Here is a 22,442-nt window from a genome sequence, read left to right as displayed (position 1 = left end):
GGAGCGGTAGCTTAGGCTCCCCCTCGCCACTTCCCAGCAGCCAGGCCCGCCAGGTCCCTTGTTCTGTGGAACAGGACCTCGGAGCATGGGGGGTTCTCAGGGAGGACTCAGAATGGACGTGGGTGAACATCTGTCCAGAGGCCACTGGGCATCCTCGGCTCCACTCACCGCCCTCCCCTACCTGACCCATCCCAAATCCTGCTCCTCCTCTCCCCTCCTCCGCAGAGGACACCTGCCGTAACCCCCGTCGGTCTCCCCGGGCTGCTGCTGTCCTCCAGGCCTTGTGTCTTCACCCTCATCCCCCCCCAGCCAGTCCCCGCCCCCCCCCCCCAGCTCTCTCCCACCTTGCCTGGCTGGCCTCTCCTGTTCCTCAGAGGCAACGTCACTCCACTTCTCCAGGAGCCTTCCCCAGGGCACCCCCCCACACACACAAAAAACCTTCAGGACACATGTGACCACGTGAAGTTAGCACATTTCCTTGCTAACGGGTTTCCGGTGGCGACACCAGAAGGGAAGGGACCTGGGTCCATCCTCTTCTCTGGTGTCCTCCGGACCGAAGCGCTTGCCGAGTGGGTGAACAGAGTGTGTGTGGCTAAGCGAGCTCGAAGGGGCCTCCACCATGGGGCCTGAGCCAGCCGCTCGCTCTCCAGGCCTCCCCCTGCGGCTCCACACCCGCATCTCCCCAGCTGCGGGGAATTGGGCAAATGATGTCTGGGCCCAGGAACAGGGACAATGGACCTCGATCGCCTCCAAGCTTGTTCACATCTCCCTGGCTTCCCAGTCCCCAGCGTCCCTCCGTCTCCAGCCACCCACGCCCCGGCGCCTCCTCCCGGCTCCACCCTGCCCAGCCCCTCCCAGGTGCCTGCGGTTGGCACAGCCCCGGCTGCCACAGCACCTCCAACCCCGGGCGGCTCACCATGGGGGCTCTGAGGCCCTGGGCCCGATTCCCACTACTGGTGGTGGCCCACCTGCTGGCCCTGGGGATTGGGGCTGTGGTGTTTCAGGCCCTGGAAGGGCCTCCAGCGCTCCAGCTCCAGGCCAAGCTCAGAGCCGAGCTGGCCACTTTCCAGGCGGAGTATGGGGCCTGCCTGCCCCCGGGGGCCCTGGAGGAGCTGCTGGGCACCGCTCTGGCAGCCCAGGTCCACGGGGTCTCCAGCCTGAGCAATGGCTCAGAGGCCGGGAACTGGGACCTGCCCTCGGCCCTGCTCTTCACTGCCAGCATCCTCACCACCACGGGTAAGGGTGCCAGGCGGCCGGGCAGGAGGGGACTCCTGGGGACCCTGGGGGTGTAGCCCTTCTCCCAGCCCCCAAAGGTCAGCCAGAGCCCAGGCCTGACAAGGCGTGATGTCACAGCTGCGCTTCCCACACCAACACCCCAACTGGTGCCTCCACTTCAGCTGCCAGGTGGGGTGTGTCCTCAGCCACACCCCCTGACACCCCCTAAAACCAGACCCCAGGGCCTGAGACAAAGGGAGGGGACAGGTATTGTGGGGTGAATTCTTGGGTGGAGGAAAATGGAGTGAACCCCGGATACAGATTAGGCCACCGACTGAGGAGCGAGTGTCCAGGGGAGGAAGTCCTGATGAGATGTTAGCCATGGCAAGAGGGCACGGAGATGAGGGAGGAAGAAATTCCTGGCAGAGGGAACAGCATGTGCAAAGGCCCAGAGAAATAAAGGAATGGGACAACCCCCCCCCCCAGCCCTGCAGGTTCTTCATCCTGGAAAGTGTTTAAATGTCTTTTGAATGAAGGTCTATATTGCCTGGTTCTTGTGACCAATCAGGAAACCTCTTTGCACTGGGCCAGAATCCCTGTGAGGGGTTCCATTTTGTCTGGAAGAGGCCTGCCCTTTGGGGCAGAGCGTGTCCTCCCCAGGCCAGCACAGTCCCCACCACTCCCTCTTGTCTCCCCTCTGGCTCCTCCAGGCACTCGAGTTTACCACCTTGGCAGGACTAGCCGGTCCTGTTCTCCCAGCGCTGCCTGCTCTCCCACCTCGCCCTAAATCTGCACATACTTTTCCAGGCTGGAATGCCCTCTCGGGCACGCTGCCTCTTTTTGCAGCACCTGCCTGTCTCCCGGCACCACAAAGCGGGGCCCGGACAGACTCAGATGCTAGAGCAAGGCCTAGCACACGGGATGTCTCAGTACTCCTTCAGGGGGTGAAACAGCAGGTACCATTCTTTCTAGTGGATTTGCAAGTATTGTGTCGGTCAAGGGCAGAGCTGAGGAATCTGAGAACACTCAGCCTCCCCTGGGACAGGACAGCAGTTCTCAGAACTGTCCCAGCTACAAGAGGCCTAAGGTGACTGCCTCTTCTAATTCCTACATTTTCCAGAAAAGAATGGCCAGAGAGGTTTGTTTATTTATGTATCTATTTATTTATTAGAGAGTGGGGGGTGGGGGGCGGGACGGTGCCCAGAGGGAGAGGGAGAGAATCTTTTTTTTTTTTTTAAGATTTTATTTATTTATTTGACAGAGATCACAAGTAGGCAGAGAGGCAAGCAGAGAGAGAGAGGAAGGGAAGCAGGCTCCCCGCCGAGCAGAGAGCCTGATGCGGATGCAGGGCTCGATCCCAGCACCCTGGGATCATGACCCGAGCCGAAGGCAGAGGCTTTAACCCACTGAGCCACCCAGGCGCCCCAAGAGGGAGAGAGTCTTAAGCAGGCTCCAGGCTCAGTGCAGAGCCCCACGGGGGGTTGATTTCATGACCCTGAGATTATGACCTAGCCAAAATCAAGAGTCGGACACATAACCAACTGAGAAGAGGGGCCAGGGAGGTTAAGAGACTTGCCTAAGACCCCCAGCCAATGAGGAGCAAAGCCAGCTAGAGCCCGGGCCAGAACAGTTCCCATCATCTCGGCCACCAGAGGGCAGCCTTCTGCCGGACGCCTGGTTGGGGGACACCAGCATCCCTCTCGCAGGTTCATTGCCCACAGCCTTGCTCCTTTCCAGGCTACGGCTACCTGGCCCCACTGTCGGCTGACGGAAAGGCTTTCTGCATGGTCTATGCAGCCCTTGGGCTGCCAGCCTCCCTCGTGCTCCTGGCCACCCTGCGCCGCTGCCTGATGCCCCTGCTCTGTCGCCTGGGGGCCTGGGGAGCCAGCCGGTGGCAGCTGGCCCCGGCCAGGGCAGCGTTGCTGCAGGCGGCTGGATGGGGCCTGCTGGTGGCCGCCATCTTCGTGCTGCTTCCGGCCCTGGTGCTGTGGGGTCTGCAGGGTGACTGCAGCCTGGTGGAAGCCGTCTACTTCTGCTTCGGCTCACTCAGCACCATCGGCCTGGGGGACCTGCTGCCGGGCCATGGCCGTGGCCTACACCCTGTGCTCTACCACCTTGGCCAGCTGGCCCTTCTTGGTGAGTCCAGCTGCCACGGAGTGGGAGGGAAAGGAGATGAGGGGCGAGGAGCTAGGACCAGGACTCCCATAAAGGGCTGGGGAGGCTAAGCGGCACAGGTGAAGGCCTTACCTAGGGTGCGGGGTGCGGGTTGTGGTTGGAAGAACCCTGATGGCTGCGTTCAGAAGACTGTGAGCGGTACCAGGTGCCAGGCGTGGCGGGTCACCTGCCTGGCAGGGGAGCAGGGAGCTGCCCTAGCCCACCTCTCCTCCCCAGGTTACTTGCTCCTCGGGCTCCTGGCCATGCTGCTCGTTGTGGAGACCTTCTCAGAGCTGCCACAGGCCCGTGCCCTGGTCAAGTTCTTTGGGTCCAGTGGCCCGATGACCGCTGAAGACCAAGGTGGCATCCTGGGCCAGGATGACCTGGCTCTGAGCACCCTGGCGCCCTCGGCTGCAGCCCCAGAACAGGCCCCGACTTGCTGACCGGGGTCAGGTGATGGAGTTGGGCTCCTTCCAGGTGGACAAGCCTCCAGAGGAAGCCTCCAGAGAGGGGAGGGGAGGCGGATGACTGTAAGGCCCTCAGGCAATAGTGTATTTTAAAAAGCGGGGCCAATAACCCTGACTGTTTTCGTCTCTTCTTTCAATGGGCCTCCTAAAGCGATCGACAACCCACGACCCAAACCCCATCATCCTGAAACCGCACCATCCTTTCAGGGTGAAGCCCCAGCAGGCCCTCGGCTGCCTCTTGGAACCTCCAAGCCCGCACGGGCCCCACTCGGGATCCCAGACGACCTTATCGGCCTCAGCCCCACCCCCTTCCGTCTATTGAAAGCCCCAGTCCTGAGAAAGGCTTGTCCAACTTTATTGCTCACGACGATCAGGAAAGAGGGGAGGGCGGGGGCGCCCCGGCCCAGCGGCCATCCCTGCTCCTGCGGCGGCCGGCCCGGGCCCCGCCGTCGGGGAGGGGCGGCTCTGCGGGGCGCTCCTGGGACGCCCCCCGACCTCCGGCCCGCGAACACACGCTCACGCACTCACAAGGACCAATAAATACGGCCCGGACGGCACGGCCGTCCAGCCGCTCCCGGCGGTCCGGCCCCAGGGGCCCCCCTCCTCCTCCCAGCTCAGGGGCGGCGGCGGCCCCCACGAGCGGCGCGCTGCGGCCGTGCGGCCCCGGTGCTCCGGAGCGCCAGCCCAGGGTGGCGACCCACGCGGCGGCGGCGGCGGCGGCGGCGGCGGCGGCGGGAAAACCTGCGGTGCGGGCGGGCCGGGCTCAGCTCAGCGAACAGCGCTCGCGCCGGCTCAGCTGCCGGCTCAGCTTGCGGCGCCGCTGCTCCAGGCCGCGTTCCAGGCGCTCGTCCTCCTCCAGGGCGCTGCCAGGGCGCGGCTTCAAGTCAGAGTCGGGGCCCTGCTCCTGCTCTGCGCACCGCACCCCCACCCCCAGTCCCGCGGGCCGCAGCGAGCACCTCCCACCCCTCGCCCCCCAGACCCCCACGCGGAGCCTGCCCCACTCACATCCGCTCCCTGTGGTCCAGATCCCGGACCAGCTCGTCGCGCTGGTTCACCAGGGACACCAGCTCCTCCAGCAGAAGCTGCTCTCGGTGCTGCTGCGCGGCCGTTTTCAGCCAGTCTGAGGGCGGAGGAGGCTGAGGGTCAGGAGGCGCCGGCCCCTGCTCTGTCCTGGCTCTCAGCCCCTCCCGCCCCATCTCCCAGGCCCCATCGCCCACCTTCGATAGCTAGCATGGCCCGTAGCTCCCGGCTCAGCAGCTCAAACCTGCGCTCCAGGTCCTGCTCCTCGATGCTGTTTGGGGGGGGGGGGGGAGGTGGGTCGCGGACAGGGGAAAGGGAGGGGGAGGGGTCCCACCGCTGTGACCGCTCCCTGCCCCCCCATGCCACCTCATTACCCGTTGGGGGTTGGGCCGGCCTGAGGGCAGCTCTGTATCCCTCTCCCTGCACCAAATCATCTTCCAACTGTTCCCCGAGTTCTGGATGTTTATATGGTTTTCTCCCATCCCCACCACTCCTTCCTGTCTGTCTGTCTGTCTGTCTTTCTTTTAAAGAAACAACCTTGCAGGATTATTTGGATGATCATTATTCATAAGCCCTAAGTATTATACCAAAGTTATTCTGAAAAATGATCCAAAATGCAAAGGAGGCAAAACTGCCTTCATCATGCAAGACTAGAAAAACAAACATGGCCAAGAGTCGCGTTTGACCCCACTTCGGGAGCCAACTCAGCTCCCCCTGGGCCTCGGTTTTCCTTACTGTAAAGGAACAGACTCAAACTGAGGCACTCAGCCCTGACCTGCCTGTTAGGTATCACGTTTTTCCCTGGGCCTTGGTTTTCTGATTCATAAAAACAGTACCAATTTACAAGGTGTACGACTTATACAGGACTTTTCCGGGGGAGGAAATAAGATGACTGAACAATTTTTCAAAAAGATCTTTGCAGAAAGAAGAAAGCGGTGAATAACGGACCAAAGCCGCCAAGATTCCCTCTGTTCCGCGGGCCCTGGGTTGGCTGGGGTTGGCGCCTGCACTGGGCGGGGCCTGTCTGCGCTGGGCGGGACCAGCCCGTGAAGGGTGGGGTCTGCCCGAGCTGGGCGGGACCAGCCCGTGAAGGGTGGGGCCTGCCCGCGCTGGGCGGGGCCTGCCTGCACTCACAGCAGCTGGAGCTGGTCCTGCCTTCGGATGAGAGCGTTCTTCTTGTTGACCAACGTGAACCATTCCTGGATCAGCAACTCCTCCTGCAGCTTGTCGGCACCTAGAACCAGGCCAGGACAGTCACAAGGCCTGCCCCCAACCCAGATGGCAGGAGTGGGTGGCTGGGGTGTGGGAACGGTGCTTGCTTCCCTGCAGGCGTCCCAGAAACCAGAGCCGTGTGCCTCCAGCAAGCTGCTTCCCTTGTCCAGCTGTAAATGGGACAGTGACCCCAGCCTTGCCTCCTCCCAACTCCTCCCCAGATCGGGAAGGGCCGCAGGGCTAGGCAGACCTGGTAGCATGTGTTGGCGAGGGGACTCGGAGGCTACCCCACCTGACTCCATAAGGCTCCTCAGCTGGGTCTCCACCTCGGCTGCCCGCCCGTCTATCTGTCTCTGCTCCTGCTCCAGGGCCTGCAGCTCTGCGCACACATACTGACTTGTGTCCTGGAACCTTTGCTGCAAAAAAGGGGGGCAAAGGCCAGAGTGGGCTCAGCCCCGGCTCTGCCTAGAGAGTGCCCTCCACCAGCTCCAGCTCCGCCCACCCCAGCCCATCTTACCAGCCCAGCCTCCTCCGCTGGACTTGGGGGTGGCTCCTCCGAGGGGGCACTCCCACCTGCAGACAGAGACCAAGCTAAGACACCTCCAACTGACACCAGCCCCCCAGGGGATCCCCAGCTCAGGATGGATCTGTGAACAGCCTGAACTGAGCTGGGTTGCTCCTTCCGCAGAACTACTCACCAGGGGGCTGCTGTGGGGCTGTGGTTGTGGGTGGGCCAGGGGCTGAGCTGGGGTCAGGGCTCAGGCCTTCCTGTGGAGAAAGAGGCCAGTGAGGCCTTGTAGGGCTTTCCCAACAGTACCACCCACCCTGGGGCCAGCCACAGCCTCTTGCACAGGTAGGACAGGAGGGCCTCAGCTCAGGCCGTGCCCACCCCGCTGCTTCTCCAGTTCCGAGTGCACAGAGCTCCACCCCAGCCCCTCTAGGGAAACTGCCTCTTCAAGCAAAGGCCATGGCCTTCACCCTCCCTGGCCCTGTGGTCCTGGGCCGCTCTACTCCCACTCTTGGAGCTGCACAGTCTTTGTTCCTGGGGCTGGGCTGATAAACCCTGGCTTCAGGGGGATTTTGTGAAAGCCAGGGATGAAAGACTGAGAAGGACCGGACAGGGGCCTCTCCTTCCCTCTCTCGTCCCCTCCTCCATGGAGCTCCATCAGGCCACTTCCCACTCGCATCACCTAGCACTTGCGTCTCGATCATGGCCATGGGCCCACACAGTGACACACGCTACTGAGCTGACCTGATACAACTCATTGCAGGACCAAGGCCATCCTGAACCAGCACCTCCATATCCTGGCCAAAAGGGGGCACCCTCCCACTTTATCAAATCTAACGCCTGTTGGGCTCTCCACAGGACCCTCAGAAAAGGCCAGGTTGGCTGGACCTACCAATTTCAGCCTGGAAAGACAGGGCTGGCCCCTTTTATTTATTTATTTTTTAAGATTTATTTATTTATTTGTTTGTTTGTTTTGACAGAGACCACAAGTAGGCAGAGAGGCAAGCAGGGGGTGGGGGGGAAGCAGGCTCCCCGCCGAGCAGAGAGCCCCATGCGGGGCTCGATCCTAGGACCCTGGGATCATGACCTAAGCCAAAGGCTGAAGCTTTAACCCACTGGGCCACCCAGGCACCCCAGGGCTGGCCCTTAATAGGCCCCACTCCTGGCTAACCACTGGGAGAGGCAGCTGGGGGGGTGGGGGGCATCAGGTCCCCTCTGATGGCTCCTGCTCCAGCCCCCCTTCTGGGTCACAGGGTGGGAAGAAGGGCTTGAACCACCTGGCTTTCCAGCCCACCCTGCACTTCTCGGAGAGGCACCCCTGGACACACCCTGCTCAGGGGCCGCCCTTTGTAGCCTGGGTCAGCGGCAGCCATTCCCCAAGCCCTGCCTGCCGACTGCACCCTCAAGCCACAACTGAGGGGTCTTCCTAAAGCAGTCCCACGCTGGTGTCAGTCTCCCCCGACCCCCGCCTCAGCCCTCAGCCTTGTGGCCAAGGCCTGGTGGCAGCTCCGGCCTCTACTACTACCCCCTAACCCTGCGCATGGACTTTCGCTTCCCCAAATAGCTTCCTCGGCCCAGAATGGCCTCTCTCTGGGGCAGCCTCACATCAGCAAGCTTCACGACCCAGCTCAGCTCTGCCCCCTTGAGGCACCTTCGGGTTCTCACACGGCTCCCCTCCCCCTCCCTCACCTTCACACATCCCGAAGCCTCACTGATCCCCAGGCTGGACTCACTGACTCCCTCACTGATCCCCAGTGCTCCCGCGTGGCCTCCCAGGCTGTCCCCGGCACAGCGCCCACGCCGTCATGGCTGCTGGCTACCCGTGTCTCCCTGCCCAGAGGTAGCCCCTGCAGACGGGGGTGGGAGGGGTGGCCAGGGGGTGCACGTGGGGACCACTGATGAAGGGCTATTGACTAAACATCGATGCTTCTGGCGCAGCGCATATACGGACTCCTTCAGTTCCCCCAATGACCCGGGGTGTCGGGTGATTAACATCCCCAGTTTACAGATGAGGAAACTGGAGGTCAGAGATGAGGCTCATACGGAGCCTGGCTTAGCACCCAGGGCTGTCCAATCCCGTGATTTGTTCCCAAGCTTAGCCACCAATTTGCTCTTTGCCTCTGGGCCAGTGAGATCCACTGGGTTTCTGTTTGTGTCTTTTTTGTGTAGGAGGAAGCCCAGCCCTGTGTAATCTGGGGGTCGCAAAGCTCTAGAAAGGCATCTGGGGGAGAACACAGTCCCCCCCCCTTTTCTTAAAGATTCTATTTATTTAACAGACAGAGACAAGTAGGCAGAGAGAGAGGGGGAAGCAGGCTTCCCGCTGAGCAGGGCACCAGATGTGGGGCTCCATCCCAGGACCCTGGGATCATGACCTGAGCTGAAGGCAGAGGCTTAACCCACGGGGCCACCCAGCCACCCCAACAGTTCCCCTTTTTTTTTGACAGCACCCTGAAGGGGTGTCGTAAGGCCACTCTGGGAGGAACTTTCATGCCCTTGCATGCTTCTCATCCTCAGGGAGAGAGCACAGAGAGGTTAAATGGCTTGCCGGGGGTCACACAGCCAGTCAATACTGCGGGGCCTTATAGAAAGTGCCATTTAAGAGTTCTGGGTTGGAACGCCTGGGTGGCTCAGTTGGTTAAGCAGCTGCCTTCGGCTCAGGTCATGATCCCAGCGTCCTGGGATCGAGTCCCACATCGGGCTCCTTGCTGAGCAGGGAGCCTGCTTCTCCCTCTGCCTCTGCCTGCCATTCTGTCTGCCTGTGCTCGCTCTCTCCCCCCCTCTCTCTGATAAATAAATAAAATTTAAAAAAAAAAAAGAGTTCTGGGTTCACAGGTGAACCTCAACTTTCTCTGCTTCTTCCTTCATCTCTCTGAGCCTCAATGTTCCCACCTGCAAAATGGGGTGATCATTCCTCCCTGGAAGGGGTATTGTGTGGAGTCAGTTAAGAGCCAATAAGGAGTCATGGGAACAGGCGAGGGACAGGGAAGTGGGCTCTTCACCAGGCAGAGCAGGCAGAGGCAGGAGGGTGAAGGAAAAACCCCAACCTCAGCAACAACTCAGCTTACTCACCCCAGCCCTGATGGGAATGCCAATGCTTCCTCATGTCTGACCCCAATTCCGCTTTCTATACTCTCATGTATGGCCCCTCCTCCAGGAAGCCTTTCTGGGCAGAGGCGTCCTGCCTTCCCTATGGTGTTGCTTCTACCCCACCCCAGCTTCAAGGTGCCTGACGTCATCCCAGCCAGGACTCTGGGAGCTCCCAAGGGCAGGAACAGGCCTGACCTTCTCCCACTGCATGTATGGGGCATGGGGAATGGGAATGGCCAAGAACGAGGAGTCCCAGGGCGCCTGGGTCATGGACGGTCTGACTCTTGGTCTCTGCTCAGATCATGACCTCCGGATCATGGGATCGAGCCCTGTATCAGGCTTGGCACTCAGCACAGACTCTGCTCGAGATTCTCTCTCTTCCTCTGTTCTTCCTCCTGCTTCTCTCACTCTCTCTCTCAAATAAACAAATAAATAAATAAATAAATCTTTAGGAGAAAAAAGAAACAAAACAAAACAAAAAAAAAAAAAACAAAACGAGGTGTCCCCTCCAGGCCTATGGGACAAGGTCTGGAGAGGGGCCTGGCTTGGAAGGACCAGACGCTGGGACTTGGGCAGAGAAAGGTATAAGATGGACCCTCCCCTTTGAGATTCAAAGAGCCACTGACACACATCAAGGAGGCGTTGCCAGAGGCCAACAGATTGGCCCATGGGTGGCTGTGTCTGACCCCTGCCTACCACATCCCCTGTGGGTGCCTCTGGGCCCCTCCTGTCTCTCATTCCCAAAGCCTGCCTCTGTCACTGCTCTGTCACTGCAAGACAGCCTCATCACCACCTGCGGGCCTTAGCTCTGTGGGATGATAGGCAGGCTGATCCCTAAGTGAGACGCGAGCTTTCCTGCCAGCAGTAATTGCAGCAGGTCCCCCCACGTCAGAACCACCCCCTCTCAGCTTTCATCTGGGAAAGCTTGCCCACCTGATTTATCAGCCTCGATCACATGGCTGCTTCTTCCAGAAAGACTTTCCCAGTTTGTGCCCTCCTTTCTTTAGAACTCAGGGGTCATCCCCGGGCAGTTGAAGGCGTGGCCTCACAGAGCTGCCCCTGCTGTCACAGGCAGGACGGGTGCACTGGGTGGAAGGAAGCCCAGCTGGAAAGCCATTTCAGCCGAAATGGTTTCAGTTTTCTTGAGCAAATCCCTGCCTTCTCTGGGACCGTCCCCCTTTCAGTGCAGTGACCATGGGACATCCCGAGAGCCCCTAACCTGAGACCTGCAGGGGCAGGGGTGGGGGACATCAGCACCTGGCTGGGTCTACCATCTCCAACCTCCCGTTATGAGAGAAGAATGGGTCTCCAGGATCTGGAGTGGAGTCAGAGATCCTCCGGGCTGGGAGGCCCTGGATGGTCCCTGTGAGCACAGAAGCTCTGTCCCAGCTTACAGGACAACGGTGGCCCCTGGGTCACCTGCAGGGTGACCTTTTCCCTGCAGGGAAAGAAACGCCTAACCCACTTTACAGTTCATAAACAGCAGTGCGCTGAGTGCTGAAAACATGGAGTCTTCTAGGAACTTCCTACTCCAGCTCACGATTCTACCACCTGGGGGTCAGGCATTAGCCTATATCCCAAGACTGGAAACAAAGGTGGAGCCTCTGCCCCCGCCGCTGCAAGCCTGAGGGGCCTCGACTTGCATGTGTCCCCAGCGCAGGAGCTCACTACCTCGTCGGGGGACTCCGCCGCCGCACCTCAGTCCCTCCACTCAGAAAATGCCTCGTCGGGTCCAGCTGAATCCCGCCGCCCTGGGCCAGCCCTGCTCTTGGGGGCCTCTCCGGGCCGGTGCTTCGCTGGCCCGCTCTCCCGATCCCCGCGCCACAGGGGACACTCACTGCGGCCACCGCTCCGGAAGTCCTACTAGCGGCTCCGGCGGCTCCGGCGGCTCCCGCCGCTCCCGAGTCCCCGTCGTCCACCGAGAAGGAGTTGCTGTTCCGCAGCCGCGAGCGCCTCTTCTTCAGCAGGTCGGCGTCGCGCACGTGGGAGAAGGAGCCGTGCGCGCGGGGCGGCGGCACCGGCCCGGCCTCCCCGTTGACCGACGGCCGCCGCAGCCTCACGCCGCCGCCCGCGCCCGGCGCCCCGGCCCCGTTCACCAGCCCTTCAGCCGGGGGCACGGACGCCCGGGCTCCGGGACCGTCGGCAGGGGCCTCCGCCCTGCGCGCCTCCTGGGCCGCCTCGGCACCGTGGTCCTTGGAGGCCGCCTCAGGAGCCGCCCGGTCCTCCGCGCGTTTCTCGGGCTTCTCGGGCTCCTTGGGCCCCTTGGGCTCCTCCGGCGCCTCCGCCCGGTGCTCGCGCAGCCGCTGCGCCAGGCCCCCGGCGTGCAGGCCGTCGGGCGGGCTCGGCCGGGCGCTGGCCACACAATACGTGCCGGCGCCGCCGCCGCCCTCCAGCTGCACCAGCTGCAACTCCTGCCCGGTGCAGAAGGCGCGGATCTGGCACAGGTACGTCATGACGATGAGCTTGTCGGGCACGGACAGCAGCACCATGTCCGCCGGCTCCAGCAGCCGCGACACGCCCAGGGCCGCGAAGCCATCGAAGGCCTAGGAATGGGGGAGCTGGGGATCAGCAGCGGCGGCGGCGGCGGCGGGCGTTACCCGGCGACTGGCAAGCCAGGAGTTGCCTAGCAACGCCTTCGCCCTTCCATTGGGGGAGATCTAGCTGCAGGGCCCGCCCCCGCCGTCACCCAGCAACCGCACACCGAAGGGTGGTTTGGGAAAAACCCTCCGGTGGAAATATGCTGTAAAACAAAACTAAACTAAACTAAGGAAACCAAACGATTTAAAGCTCAAGAGAGTTAAAAAGTGGCAAAACTTCAAAGTCCACGGCTGGGGCCCTGCAGCCCCCAGATTCCTCTCCTGAAGAGTTAGGGACCCGCCTGAAATCTTAGTCCTAGGCCTGGCTCTAGAACCTTCCCTCCAGGCGTGGCTCCCTCTGCATCTCACCTGCTTGTTGTTCTGTTTGATGTTGAGCGGATCCAGGGAGGCATAGTCACTGCAGAGACAACACTGGTCAGAGGCGGGGCTCCCACAGCCCTCCCGGGAGGCTCCCCCATTCTTTCCCACCCCCTCCGGCGGCTCACATCTTGTCTGGGTAGAATCGGTGCAGGATGGCACAGAAGGCCAAGCCATTGCGCCACGATGTAGTGAAGTTGGTGACTCGGACGCCACGGTAGCCAGCGGTGACTTCCTGGCACCACTCCAGCAGGGACTGACTGGAGCTGACTGGGGCAGGCGGTGCCTAGGAACACAAGGATGGGCTCAGGGCCTGTGAACATAGGACCGTGCCCTCTGCTCCTCGGGCAGAAAACAGCCCCAGCTCTGGGTTTGCAGGGATCACCAGAGACCACTGGTCAGAGCCCTGGGACCAGGCAAAGGGTTTCCAGCTCTGCGGTTATCTACCAAGGTCACCTAAAAGGTCAGTGGCCCCCAGGCAAGATCAGAGGTCACCAGCAGCCACACCTCAAGGTCAGCCCAGAAAATCAGCTTAGGGGGTGTCCGGCTCCATGCAGCCCAGGGAAGACAAGAAGGGGGAGCCAGGGCATCCTGAGAGAGGAGAGGGTGAGGGGGGCTCCTTGAAGCTGAGCCCCTGTCCCACCACTCCCCAGTCCACCAGGTGGGTCCATGCAGAGCCGCCGTTAGCTCAGCCCCAGGTTAGTGGGAAGCAGCAGACTGGGCCCTCGGCGGCCCCCATCCCTACCTGGCTGCCCGGCAGCCTCCTGTCCTCTTCAGGCTCCTCTGGGGAAGAGGCCCCTGAGGGCTTGGGCACCCCGGCCCCTGCCCCGCTGGCCACCTGCACCTCAGTCAGGCTGGCCTCTGGGAGGTCTGCCTTAGCTTCTTTCCCCTTCTCCATCCCCGAGACCCCAGCTTCTGCATCCTGGGCCTCCAAAACACCGGATTTGTTCTCTGGTGGCCCAAAACCCTCCACCTGTACTTCCGGGGCTCCCCAAGCCCCAGACTTGGTCTCTGAAACCCCCTGAGCCCCAACTTCCACCTCCTGGACCCTTAAAACTGTACTCTCCACCTCTGCCTCTGCTCCCTGAGGCCCTAAAACTCCATACTTAGGGATGGGATCCTGTAAAGCCTCGTATTTGAGGGTCCCCCCAAGCCCAGTCTCTGCTTCCTGGACCCCCAAAGTCTCAGCCTTCGCCTTCTCAGCCTCTAACACTGTAAACTCTGGCTGATGAGTCCCCAGTTCCTCAGCTTCTGCCATTCCAGCCTCTGTCCCTAAAACCCTTGAATCTGCCACCTCCGTCTCCTGGGCTCCTGTCACCTCATTCTCTGTCCTGGGGACCCCTGAACCCCCAGCTTCTAGCTCCTGGGCCGTCTCAGTCTCAAATACTGGCATCCCTGAACCACCCACCTCTATTCCCTGGGTCCCTGCTATCTCAGATTTTATCCCTGAAACTCCCACTTTTGTCTCTTGGGTCCCCAATATCTCCACCTCTGCCCTCCCAGCCTCTATCTCTGGCATCCCGGAACCTCCCACCTCTGTCTCCTGGGCCCCCCGTATTTCAGATTCTGCTGTCTCAGCCTCTCTCCTCAGTATCCCTGAACCACTAGCTAGCTCCTGGGCCCCCAATATCTCAGTCTCTGCCATCCTAATCTTTGTCCCCAGAAATCCTGAATGCTCAGCCTCCGTTTTCTGGGTTCCCAGTTCCTCAGACTCTGCCATTCCGGCAGCCTCTGAGTCCAGGACCCCTGATCCCACGGTCTTCGTCTCCTGGGCCCCCAATACCTCAGCTTCTGCTGTCCCAGTCTCTATCTCTGGGAATCCTGATCCCCTCATTTCTGCCTCCTGGGTCCCCAGTACCTGTGACTCTGCCACCCTAGTCTCTGTTCCCAGGATGCTCAAATCCCCAGCCTCTGCCTCCCCAAACCCCAGATCCCTAGACATTACTCCTTGGTCAGCTGCTGGTGGGGCCCTCTGGTGCCTGCTCACCGGGGACCTGATGCTTGCTGCTCCAACAGAGGGACCCTGCTCCAGGCCTGTCCCCCCAACACCAGGGGCTCTACCTTTCACCTCTGCACCCTCTCTCTCCTGGCCTGCGGCAGCCCCGGCCCCCTTGAGGTCACCAAGAGGCAGGGTGTGCCCCGCAGGCTCCGCTGGGGACGCGCTCAGGATTGTGGGAGCCTCATTCCTGCTCCTGACCCCTGCCCTTCCCTGGCAGCCCCTCGGAGGAGCCTCGGGAGTCTCCTTGAATGTGGCCTCAGACATCACCCCTGTAGCTTCGGACCCCTTGGTGTCCTCGTGTCTCACCTTTGATCTCTGCTCAGCATCCACTTGACTTGGTCCTAAACTCTCTTCAGCCTTCCCCGCGCTGATGACTGACCTCTTAGTGTTCACCTCTCTGCCTCCTGACTCGTGCCCGGCGTCCACCCCGCTAGCCCCTGGCCTGTCCCCAGCACTCTCCTCCTCCACCTCGGGTTTCTGCCCTACCAAAGAGACTCTGGAGCCTCCACCCTCGATGCCCGGGCCCAGCCCGGGTCCCTGAGCCTCTGTCCCTTCCTGAGGGCTTCCCTGGGCCTGGGTCTCCCCAGAGGAACCCACTCCTGCTAGGGGAGCGCCTAAGGCTTTGGGAGCCTCATCTTCCCCTTGGGTGCCTGGGGGCCAAGGGGCATCAGAGCCTTTCCGGAGCCGAGGGGCTGGGGTGGGGGCCGCATCCTGGCCTGGCTGTCTTGAGGACCTGAGGGGAGAGCAGGAGAAAGCATTGGGGAACCCACATAGCTCCCCACTGACAGCCCCATCCCCACATTTCTGATTGCTGAGGCCCCGGAAAGGCAGGTAGGAAGGGGGAATGGAACTTTCTAACAGTGGGGCAGGGGATGGAGGTAGGGCCCATCCCAAATCTCACCTCCTCTCTGGTGGGGTTCCCGGGGGCCCCTCCTGGCCCCCTGCCACAGCAGCTGGTTCTGACCCCTGGCCCCGGGAGGCCCTGGCTGGGGGCGCAGGGGCACTCACAGGGGCTGGGCTGGTATCCTCCGTGCTAGAAGGGCGGGCAGCTGGGGAGGAAGGAAGGGAGGGGCGCTGAGGCCTGGGCCCTGAGACTAGAGGTCCATTCCCTCCCCAGCCCTAGCCCCCCAGCCTGGGCCTCACCTGCCTGCGGGGCCTGTGCCCGGCCCCCCTCTTCCTCCTCACAAACTGTCTTCAGCTCCCGAGGTGGGTCTGGGGGGAGGATGGGGGGCAGGTCAGCCCAGGGGAGGGCCCCTCAGGTCGGACCCCTTTCCCCCCAACCAGAGTCTTGGGCCTACCTGGGAAACGCCCCAGCCTCAGGGCACCGCCCCGGCCTGCGAGAAGAGACAGGCCCTCGGATGCAGAGAAAGAGAGAGAGAGAACCGCAGGGACAGACAGAAACAAAGCCTTAACGAGCCAAGGGAAGGGTGAGGAAGCTAGTGGCTGAGCATGAGGGTCGGTGGCGAGGGTTGGGGAACCAGGCCGGCATCTCCCCGCCACGCTTTCGGCCCGACCAGCGCAGGACGGGTGCCAACCTGGGCAGGCACCCCATCGGGGCTGAGGAGAGGGCCTGGAGGACTTAGCTAATGAGCTAGGCTGCCACGGGACTAGGAGCCAAGTTTGGACAGTCAGAGCTGCTGGGCAGGTTGGGACTGCCTGGGCAGGAGCGAGCCCCCCGACTGGGCCTGCGCCAGCGGCCCGCGGCCCGGCTCACCCCCACCCTCCCTCGGTCCTGGTGATCTCATCCACGGCAGGCTATGAGCCCACCTGGCTGCGGGGCATGAGCCCGTGCTTCGGGGGCCCCTGGGCCATTAGCCTCCTCCTCATCGCTCTCAGCAAAGTCGTCCAGGTTGCCCACATCGCTTGGCTTCACGCTCATGAGGCTGGCAAGACTCTGCATGTCATCGTCCCTGGTGGGGGGTGGGGAGGGTCAGAGGTCGGGGGTGAGAGCTGGGGTCGGGGGTGCAGACCGAGGCCAAGGAAAGAGGGTGGGCACTCACGTGGCGCGTCCCTCCCGCAGCAGAACCCCGGAGAGGGTGAGGCTCAGCTCGGCGTGTACCACCTTCACCGACTTGGGCTTTAGCCGCAGCCGCAGGGGGACCGGGGCCAGCATGGGCCCTGCGTGGTGGGCCAGGTCCACGTCGGCCGTGGCCAGCACCTTCCGCTGCCCCTTAGACTCCTGCAGGCCAGGGAGAGGGGCCAGGGGAAGGGCCATCAGTGCCAACCCGCAGCCCCCAAGAGCCCGGGCCCCAGCCTGCTGGGCCACTCACATTCTCAATAACAAACGTCCACTCTTTGGCCTCGTACTGGTCCACGTGAGGGTCCTAGGGAAAGGGGCACTGGTGAGTACAGCGGCTCTGGGGTGAAGGCAGCGTGGGGAGAAGGGCCAGCTGTCTCTCATACTGCTCGGGGCCCTACATGTGCATGCTACCTCCTCCGAGGAGACCTCCTGGGCCACCCCCACCCCCATCTCGGTTCTCAGTCTCACCCCTTTGTGCTCTGCTATTTGGATAGATAACCCACTGGGGGATCCCCCGTGTTGCCCGCCCCCCCCATTCCCACCTGTGCAGAAGGGCTAGGGACTCACCCTGTAGAGGGTCACAGAGATGTCCACATTCTCCGGCACCATCCACACCACAGTGCCCCGGTACGGGTTCTGGATGCCTGGCTGCCAGCTGTGGGCCTGCAAGGCACAGTCTGAGGCCTGCCTGACTCACGGCTCTCCCCTCGCCCCCTGCCCTTAGCCCCAGACTCAACCTCATCTTTCTCTCCTTTATATGGTTTCAGATCCAAACCTACACCAGACTCCACTCCCCCATCAGGCCTCACTCACCCACTATCCCCACACCCGGCTGGCCTCACCCCCAGCGGGCGACCTCCCCCACCTTGGAGCAGACTCGTCGGTTCCGCCGGGTCCACACCACCACCAGCTTATCGGGTTGCCTGGGGGTGGGGAGAAGGAGGTTCTACTCAGTTAGGCCCACCCGGCCTGGCTCTCCATCTCCTCCGGGGTCTTCCTTCTGCCCACATCCCCCTCCCCCAGGAGATGGCCCAGGCAGCTGGTTATCGGGAGCCACCAGGAGGAGGGTGAGGCTGCGCAGGCAGGGCGGGGCCCAGGGCAGAAGGGCAAAGGCCCCAGGTGGGTCTGCAGGGATCATGAAGACAGACAGCAAGAGAGACAGTGACGTTCGGAGAGACAGGCACACACAGAGACGGAAAGACCCACATAAACCCAACAAGGACCTTGCAAGAGACACAGACTTAGAGACACGGAGAGGCACAGACTCAGAGTTAAACAAACCTGTTCACTCACAAATATGTGGGGAGTGCCCCCTGTAAACCTAGCCCAGTTTAGGGGCAGGGCAGAGCAGAGCTAAAGGGAGGCAAGACCCTTCCGGGGCTGGGGACGACAGAGGCTGGGGAAGAGTGCCAGTCAAGAAGGAAAATAAATTAACAAGCGGACTTCAGGGAGACGGGAGAGAGCCACTGGGATCCTCTTGAGGTTGGGGTGTCTGAGCAGAGGCTCAGAGGGAGGGACAGGCTGTGCGCGGGTCTGGAGAAGGAAGGCTCCAGGAAGAAGGAATGGCAAGCGAGAAGGTCTGAGCTTGGGGGGAGGCTTGGGGTCAGAGAGAGGGGTAGAGGGTGGGAGGTGGTCGGGGAGGAGGAGGGTCAGCTTGCCATTAGATACCCTCCCACAGCCCGGGGGCCCTGAGAATCAGCCATGCTCCCCAACTCTCAAAGCCCGAGCTCTGGACTCTAGCTTTGCAGGGCCCCTGAACTCCCACAAGGGACATCAAGGAAGACTTCCAGAGGGTGACTGCCAGGCTGAACCGCACAGGCTAGAGCCGACTCAGGGGAGAGGCAGAGATGTGAAGAGACAGAGAACACAAGAGCAACGAGTTGCTTGCGCCGAGCCCGGCCCCCCAGACCTGACACACGGCTGGGCCGGGGAGAGAGAAAGCTGTCTCAGGTTAGAGGGTCCAGCTGTAACCCCGGAGGGTGGGGGTGGTTGAGGGGACCATGAGGCCGAGGACAGGACAAGAGGCCTTCTTGCCTGTGCCCAGCCCAAGCCAGGACGCTTAGGTCTGCCCACCTCACCGCCCCTCTGTGGGCTGAGGCTGGACAAATGGCTTCCTGGTTAGCCCCTGAGGATGCTAAGGCCCAGAGAGGTTGGGAGCCAGGCAGGGTCACAAAGCAGAGCCCAGAGCCCTCTGGCCTGCAGCCAAGCTCCTCTTCCCAACCCCAGACTGACTGTAGGCGATGGCTGAGCAAGGTAGCCATGGGGCCTTCCCAGAAAGGGGAAGCAGACAGGGGGTGCCTAGAGAGGGCGGGGCCTGGCCAGGCAGCCTGACTCAGGCTGGGCACACCCTCCTGGGCAGTCAAGACCTGGGCAGGGGCAGCTTCCTATCCTGGACTCCCATGACTCAGATGCATTGCCACTGCCCGCACCCCAGGCCTGGGCTCTGGGACCATGCCCAGCGTTTTCCCCCTGGCCTCCCCCAGGATCCTGGGGCAGAAGGCAGAAGCCAGAGGCCGGGGTTCAAGTCCTAGCCCTGTGCTGTGTTACCTTAGCCAGGCCCTGGTCTTTTCTGGGCCTCACCAAGGCAGTGAGCTGGCCCTCTGGCTGGCCCAGTCAAAACCAGGGATATGGCTGCTGCCCCAGGGACCCCAGCCTCCTGCTCACTCTCCTCCCTTTGGACCCCATAATCCCTTCCTGCCGGAGCAGCTCTTCCTCTTGGGAGCCTAAATTTAGCCGGGCCTGGCCCTGGCGGGTGAGGCCCCCACAGCTGTGCCCTAATCCAGCCAAGGGAAGCCGACACCAGCGAACACCAGTGAACACGTATATTTAGGGTGTGACGCAGGGGTCCCGGCAGCTGCGGGTGGGAGCACGTGAACGAGATGCCCCCTGGGGCCCTCAGGCGTCCAGTTAGGTCCTGTACACTCTCACCTATCCTCCCCACCCCGCAGCCGCGCCCTCCAAGCCCTCTCCTCCCAGACTCCGAGCCCTCTAGGCCCTCAGGCTCCTTTAAGTAGATGGGGCCTCCCTCCTCATCCCTCCCAGTGCTCAGTTTCCCCTTTTAAGGACATCGTGGAGACACAGCCAGCCTCCCAGCACCCACTCTGGCTCAAGTGTGCGTGTGGGTTCCTCTGGCTCAACAAGCGGGCAGAGGAGGAGGGGGCAACACCCTTGCTCTGCACTGAGGTCTGTGGAGGTTTCTGCCACGACCAGGCCACCCGCAGACCTCAGAATTTGCTCCCTTTTCTGATGTTACCCCAATCGTCCCTCTGGTCACAAAAACATGAGACCTCCCTTCCCCCAGCGCTGAGCGCCACTAGGGAAGGTGTGGGCACAGACAGATTCTCAGGCCTGCCATTTCTGACCTCCACTCCCCAAAAGCGACCCACACCCCCAACTCCAGGGGTCCCACAAGCTGCAGAGGCATTTTTGAGTCTGTGTCTGGGACACCAGGGCCCAAGGTGGGGGCAAGGGGCCACCGGGCTGGGGACAGGGTTCTCTCGGGCTCCAGCGGCGCCGTGGGGTCCCAGCCTGTCTGCAGAGGCCCCCAGGCCTCCCTGCCACTCACCATTTCTTGGTGCACTCCACCACCAGCTCGTGGTAACAGGCCACAAACTGGAACTTGGCGGCCCGCTTGCCCACGCGCTGCAGGCGCTTCCACACCGAGGTCATGGCCCCCGCCGCCCCCGGCGCCCGCTCCTCAGACTCGGGGCTCCCGCTGGCCCACGACCGCTGGCCGGGCCTGGGTCCCCATGGCCCCCCGGGCTGCTATCCGCGCCACCCGCCCCGTCCGTGGGAGATGTCCGAGGCTCGGACCCGGAGCCGATCACCCCGCTGCCGCCGCTGGGGCCCGCCGGGTGGTCGGGCTGAGCCGGCCGGGTCGTCGGGGCGCGTCGGGGCGCGTCGGGTCGCGGGAGCGCTGAGCGGCGAGCGCGCCGTTTCCTGGAGCCGCACCCCCGTCGGAAGGCGGGCGGGGCTCCGGCGGGGGGCGGGGGCCGGGGCGGGAGCGGGGGGCGGGGCGGCCTGGCTTCCGGGGCCTCGCGCGGCGGCCGCTGTTGGGGCGGCAGCGGGGGAGGGGGGGGTGTGCCTGGGGGGCGTACCAAGGGGCCCGCCGGGACAGCACGGCCCGCTGATAGCGCGCGGAGGCGGTGTGGACGCGTGGGCCGGGGAGAGAGCTACCAGCAACTTGGTGCCGCCCTCAGGAGCACTGCCCGGGCCGCCACCCTTCCTGCCCGCAGCCCTGGGAGGTACGTACTGATTGACGATGGCCCCATTTCACAGGTTGGGGAAACAGAGCCCCAGAAAGAACAGACATGCTCGGGGCCACGCTGCGAATCTGGGCCAGAGCCAACTGTCAACACTGGGGTGGCAGACTCCTGCTGTCATCCAGGTCTTAGAGCAGAGTCAGGGGTCAACTCGAGTGTCCCTACCTTTGGGTAGCACGCATTTGCCAGTCACGGAAGACAGTCCCAACACCCCACAAGCAGCTGATTTCCAACAAGTGTGTGACTTTGGGCAAAGTACTAACATTCTGAGCCTCAGTTTCTACCTCGGTTAAATAGGGATAATTATAGTTCTGACTCTTACAGTCACTGAGAGTAGGAAATCTTGGGAAGCATTCCCTACATAGACTGGCTGATTTTCTGAGGTCTCATTAAACGGAATCCGTTATTGCAGACTGAAGGGAGGGAGGGAGGGAGAGAGAGAGAGAGAGAGAGAGAGAGTGTGTGTGTGTGTGTGTGTGTGTGTAAGCAGGAGCTTGGGCTACACACACACACACACACATTTACTCTACCTCTCCGAAGAAGCCTGCCCCAGGCATTAGCTGCCTTGTTCACACCTAGATCAGAGCCCTTATCGCCTACCTGCGGGCCCAGCATGCTAATGAGCACCTCCCGGTGTCAGGGCTGGAGTTAGGGAACTGCCCTGGGGGCAGCTCCTCAGCTTTCCCTCCCTGCCGGCACTAGGAAAGGTTTGTGAACGGACTGCAACCTGGTGCTTAATAAATACTTGGTTGGAACAGCCTCTCTGACCTGCCAAGAGTGCCGACTGTTGTCTCCAGAGGCAAGGGACCGTGCACAGGGTGTGGGGGTGAGCAGCCTGGAAGCCTAAGTGTGTAACCACGAGGTCCTCTCCTCTTCGTCTCAGGGAGCTGTAGGGGGTTTATGTGTGTGCCTGGAGATCTGAACACCCACCATCCCCAAAGGTGTAGGCTTCTTCCGGCGAGCCTGACACGTGGGTTTGTCTCCCAGGCCCAGCGGCGTGGTCCTCCGTAAGAGGAAGTCCCTCACACACAGGCCTAAAGTCTCCAAGTGCTGTTGGGGAGCCAGGCGGCCTGTACAAGAGTAAGTGCAGAATGGGAGTGTCTGGAACGTAAACGCTCCTCACCAGAGCTGGGTCTCCTGTCCAGGAGCGCAGGGCCCTGGTCCTTTCTCCCCGCCCCCTCGCCCAGGGCTTCTGTGGCCTCTGGGGAAGTGTGGGCCATCGCCACCTCATCCCCTTCTGCCCCTGCAGCTGTTTCCTCCCACCCGAAGAGCACTCACTAGCTCCTGGGCGCATCCTGGAGGCGCCTTCCCCTCTCCCTCCGAAGGGCCCCTAGGCCAGCGGGCTCCGGCCCACCCATTTCCTGTGCCGCCCCAGCTCCGCCCCCACTTGGGGTGGAAAGTTTCTCTCAAGATAGGCGGCTCCTTCTCCTTCCTTCCCGGCGGGCCAGGAACCACCAAGGCACGTTGGCGGGGCGGGAGGGTTGGGCTCCCAGATCTCCGGCCAGAGGGGAAGTCACTCGCCCGCCGTCGCAGACCGCGGTGCT

At 62.2% G+C, this 22,442-nt stretch overlaps 2 protein-coding genes across 13 annotated transcripts; one reads left to right on the top strand and one right to left on the bottom strand.

Annotated features, from left to right (window-relative positions):
• Nucleotides 1-359: 359 nt before the first annotated feature.
• Nucleotides 360-4,110, top strand: KCNK7 (potassium two pore domain channel subfamily K member 7). Its single transcript, XM_032357327.1, has 3 exons — nucleotides 360-1,236; nucleotides 2,953-3,351; nucleotides 3,607-4,110. The coding sequence occupies exons 1-3, from the start codon at nucleotides 705-707 to the stop codon at nucleotides 3,810-3,812; spliced, it is 1,137 nt and encodes a 378-aa protein (XP_032213218.1). The 5' UTR covers nucleotides 360-704; the 3' UTR covers nucleotides 3,813-4,110.
• Nucleotides 4,111-4,174: 64 nt separating this feature from the next.
• EHBP1L1 (EH domain binding protein 1 like 1) lies at nucleotides 4,175-20,605 on the bottom strand. 12 transcript variants are annotated; one of them, XM_032357312.1, is made up of 20 exons: nucleotides 20,202-20,602; nucleotides 17,502-17,559; nucleotides 17,204-17,299; nucleotides 16,887-16,940; nucleotides 16,617-16,795; nucleotides 16,384-16,526; nucleotides 15,915-15,950; nucleotides 15,760-15,828; nucleotides 15,518-15,665; nucleotides 13,363-15,349; nucleotides 12,746-12,903; nucleotides 12,609-12,657; nucleotides 11,502-12,206; nucleotides 6,767-6,836; nucleotides 6,586-6,641; nucleotides 6,361-6,484; nucleotides 5,991-6,090; nucleotides 5,054-5,127; nucleotides 4,842-4,956; nucleotides 4,175-4,699 (listed from the first exon to the last, which is right to left on the bottom strand). In XM_032357312.1, exons 1-20 carry the CDS (start codon nucleotides 20,303-20,305, stop codon nucleotides 4,600-4,602), a joined length of 4,425 nt encoding a protein of 1,474 aa, XP_032213203.1. In that variant the 5' UTR covers nucleotides 20,306-20,602; the 3' UTR covers nucleotides 4,175-4,599. The 12 variants fall into 12 exon arrangements, 11 of the variants coding, with proteins under 11 accessions (XP_032213203.1, XP_032213207.1, XP_032213208.1 ...); XM_032357316.1 differs by having other exon boundaries at nucleotides 14,605-15,349; XM_032357317.1 differs by having other exon boundaries at nucleotides 14,923-15,349.
• Between the last annotated feature and the right edge of the window lie 1,837 nt (nucleotides 20,606-22,442).

The sequence above is a fragment of the Mustela erminea genome, chromosome 9, assembly GCF_009829155.1.
Source record: "Mustela erminea isolate mMusErm1 chromosome 9, mMusErm1.Pri, whole genome shotgun sequence".
Lineage (NCBI taxonomy): Eukaryota > Metazoa > Chordata > Mammalia > Carnivora > Mustelidae > Mustela > Mustela erminea.
The sequence above is the reverse complement of the archived record's forward strand: the minus strand, read 5'-3'. Positions and strand labels throughout refer to the sequence as shown.

What these genes read in the sequence shown, in the direction of transcription:
- KCNK7 (XM_032357327.1), top strand. Translation starts at nt 705, where the DNA reads ATGATGTCTGGGCCCAGGAACAGGGACAATGGACCTCGATCGCCTCCA. An exon ending in CAGCATCCTCACCACCACGG is followed by an intron (nt 1,237 to 2,952) that starts GTAAGGGTGCCA and finishes GCTCCTTTCCAG; the next exon opens with GCTACGGCTACCTGGCCCCA. An exon ending in TGGCCAGCTGGCCCTTCTTG is followed by an intron (nt 3,352 to 3,606) that starts GTGAGTCCAGCT and finishes TCTCCTCCCCAG; the next exon opens with GTTACTTGCTCCTCGGGCTC.
- EHBP1L1 (XM_032357312.1), bottom strand. Translation starts at nt 20,305, where the DNA reads ATGACCTCGGTGTGGAAGCGCCTGCAGCGCGTGGGCAAGCGGGCCGCC. An exon ending in GTGGAGTGCACCAAGAAATG is followed by an intron (nt 17,560 to 20,201) that starts GTGAGTGGCAGG and finishes CCCCACCCCCAG; the next exon opens with GCAACCCGATAAGCTGGTGG. An exon ending in GGCTCATGCCCCGCAGCCAG is followed by an intron (nt 15,951 to 16,383) that starts GTGGGCTCATAG and finishes CTCTTCTCGCAG; the next exon opens with GCCGGGGCGGTGCCCTGAGG.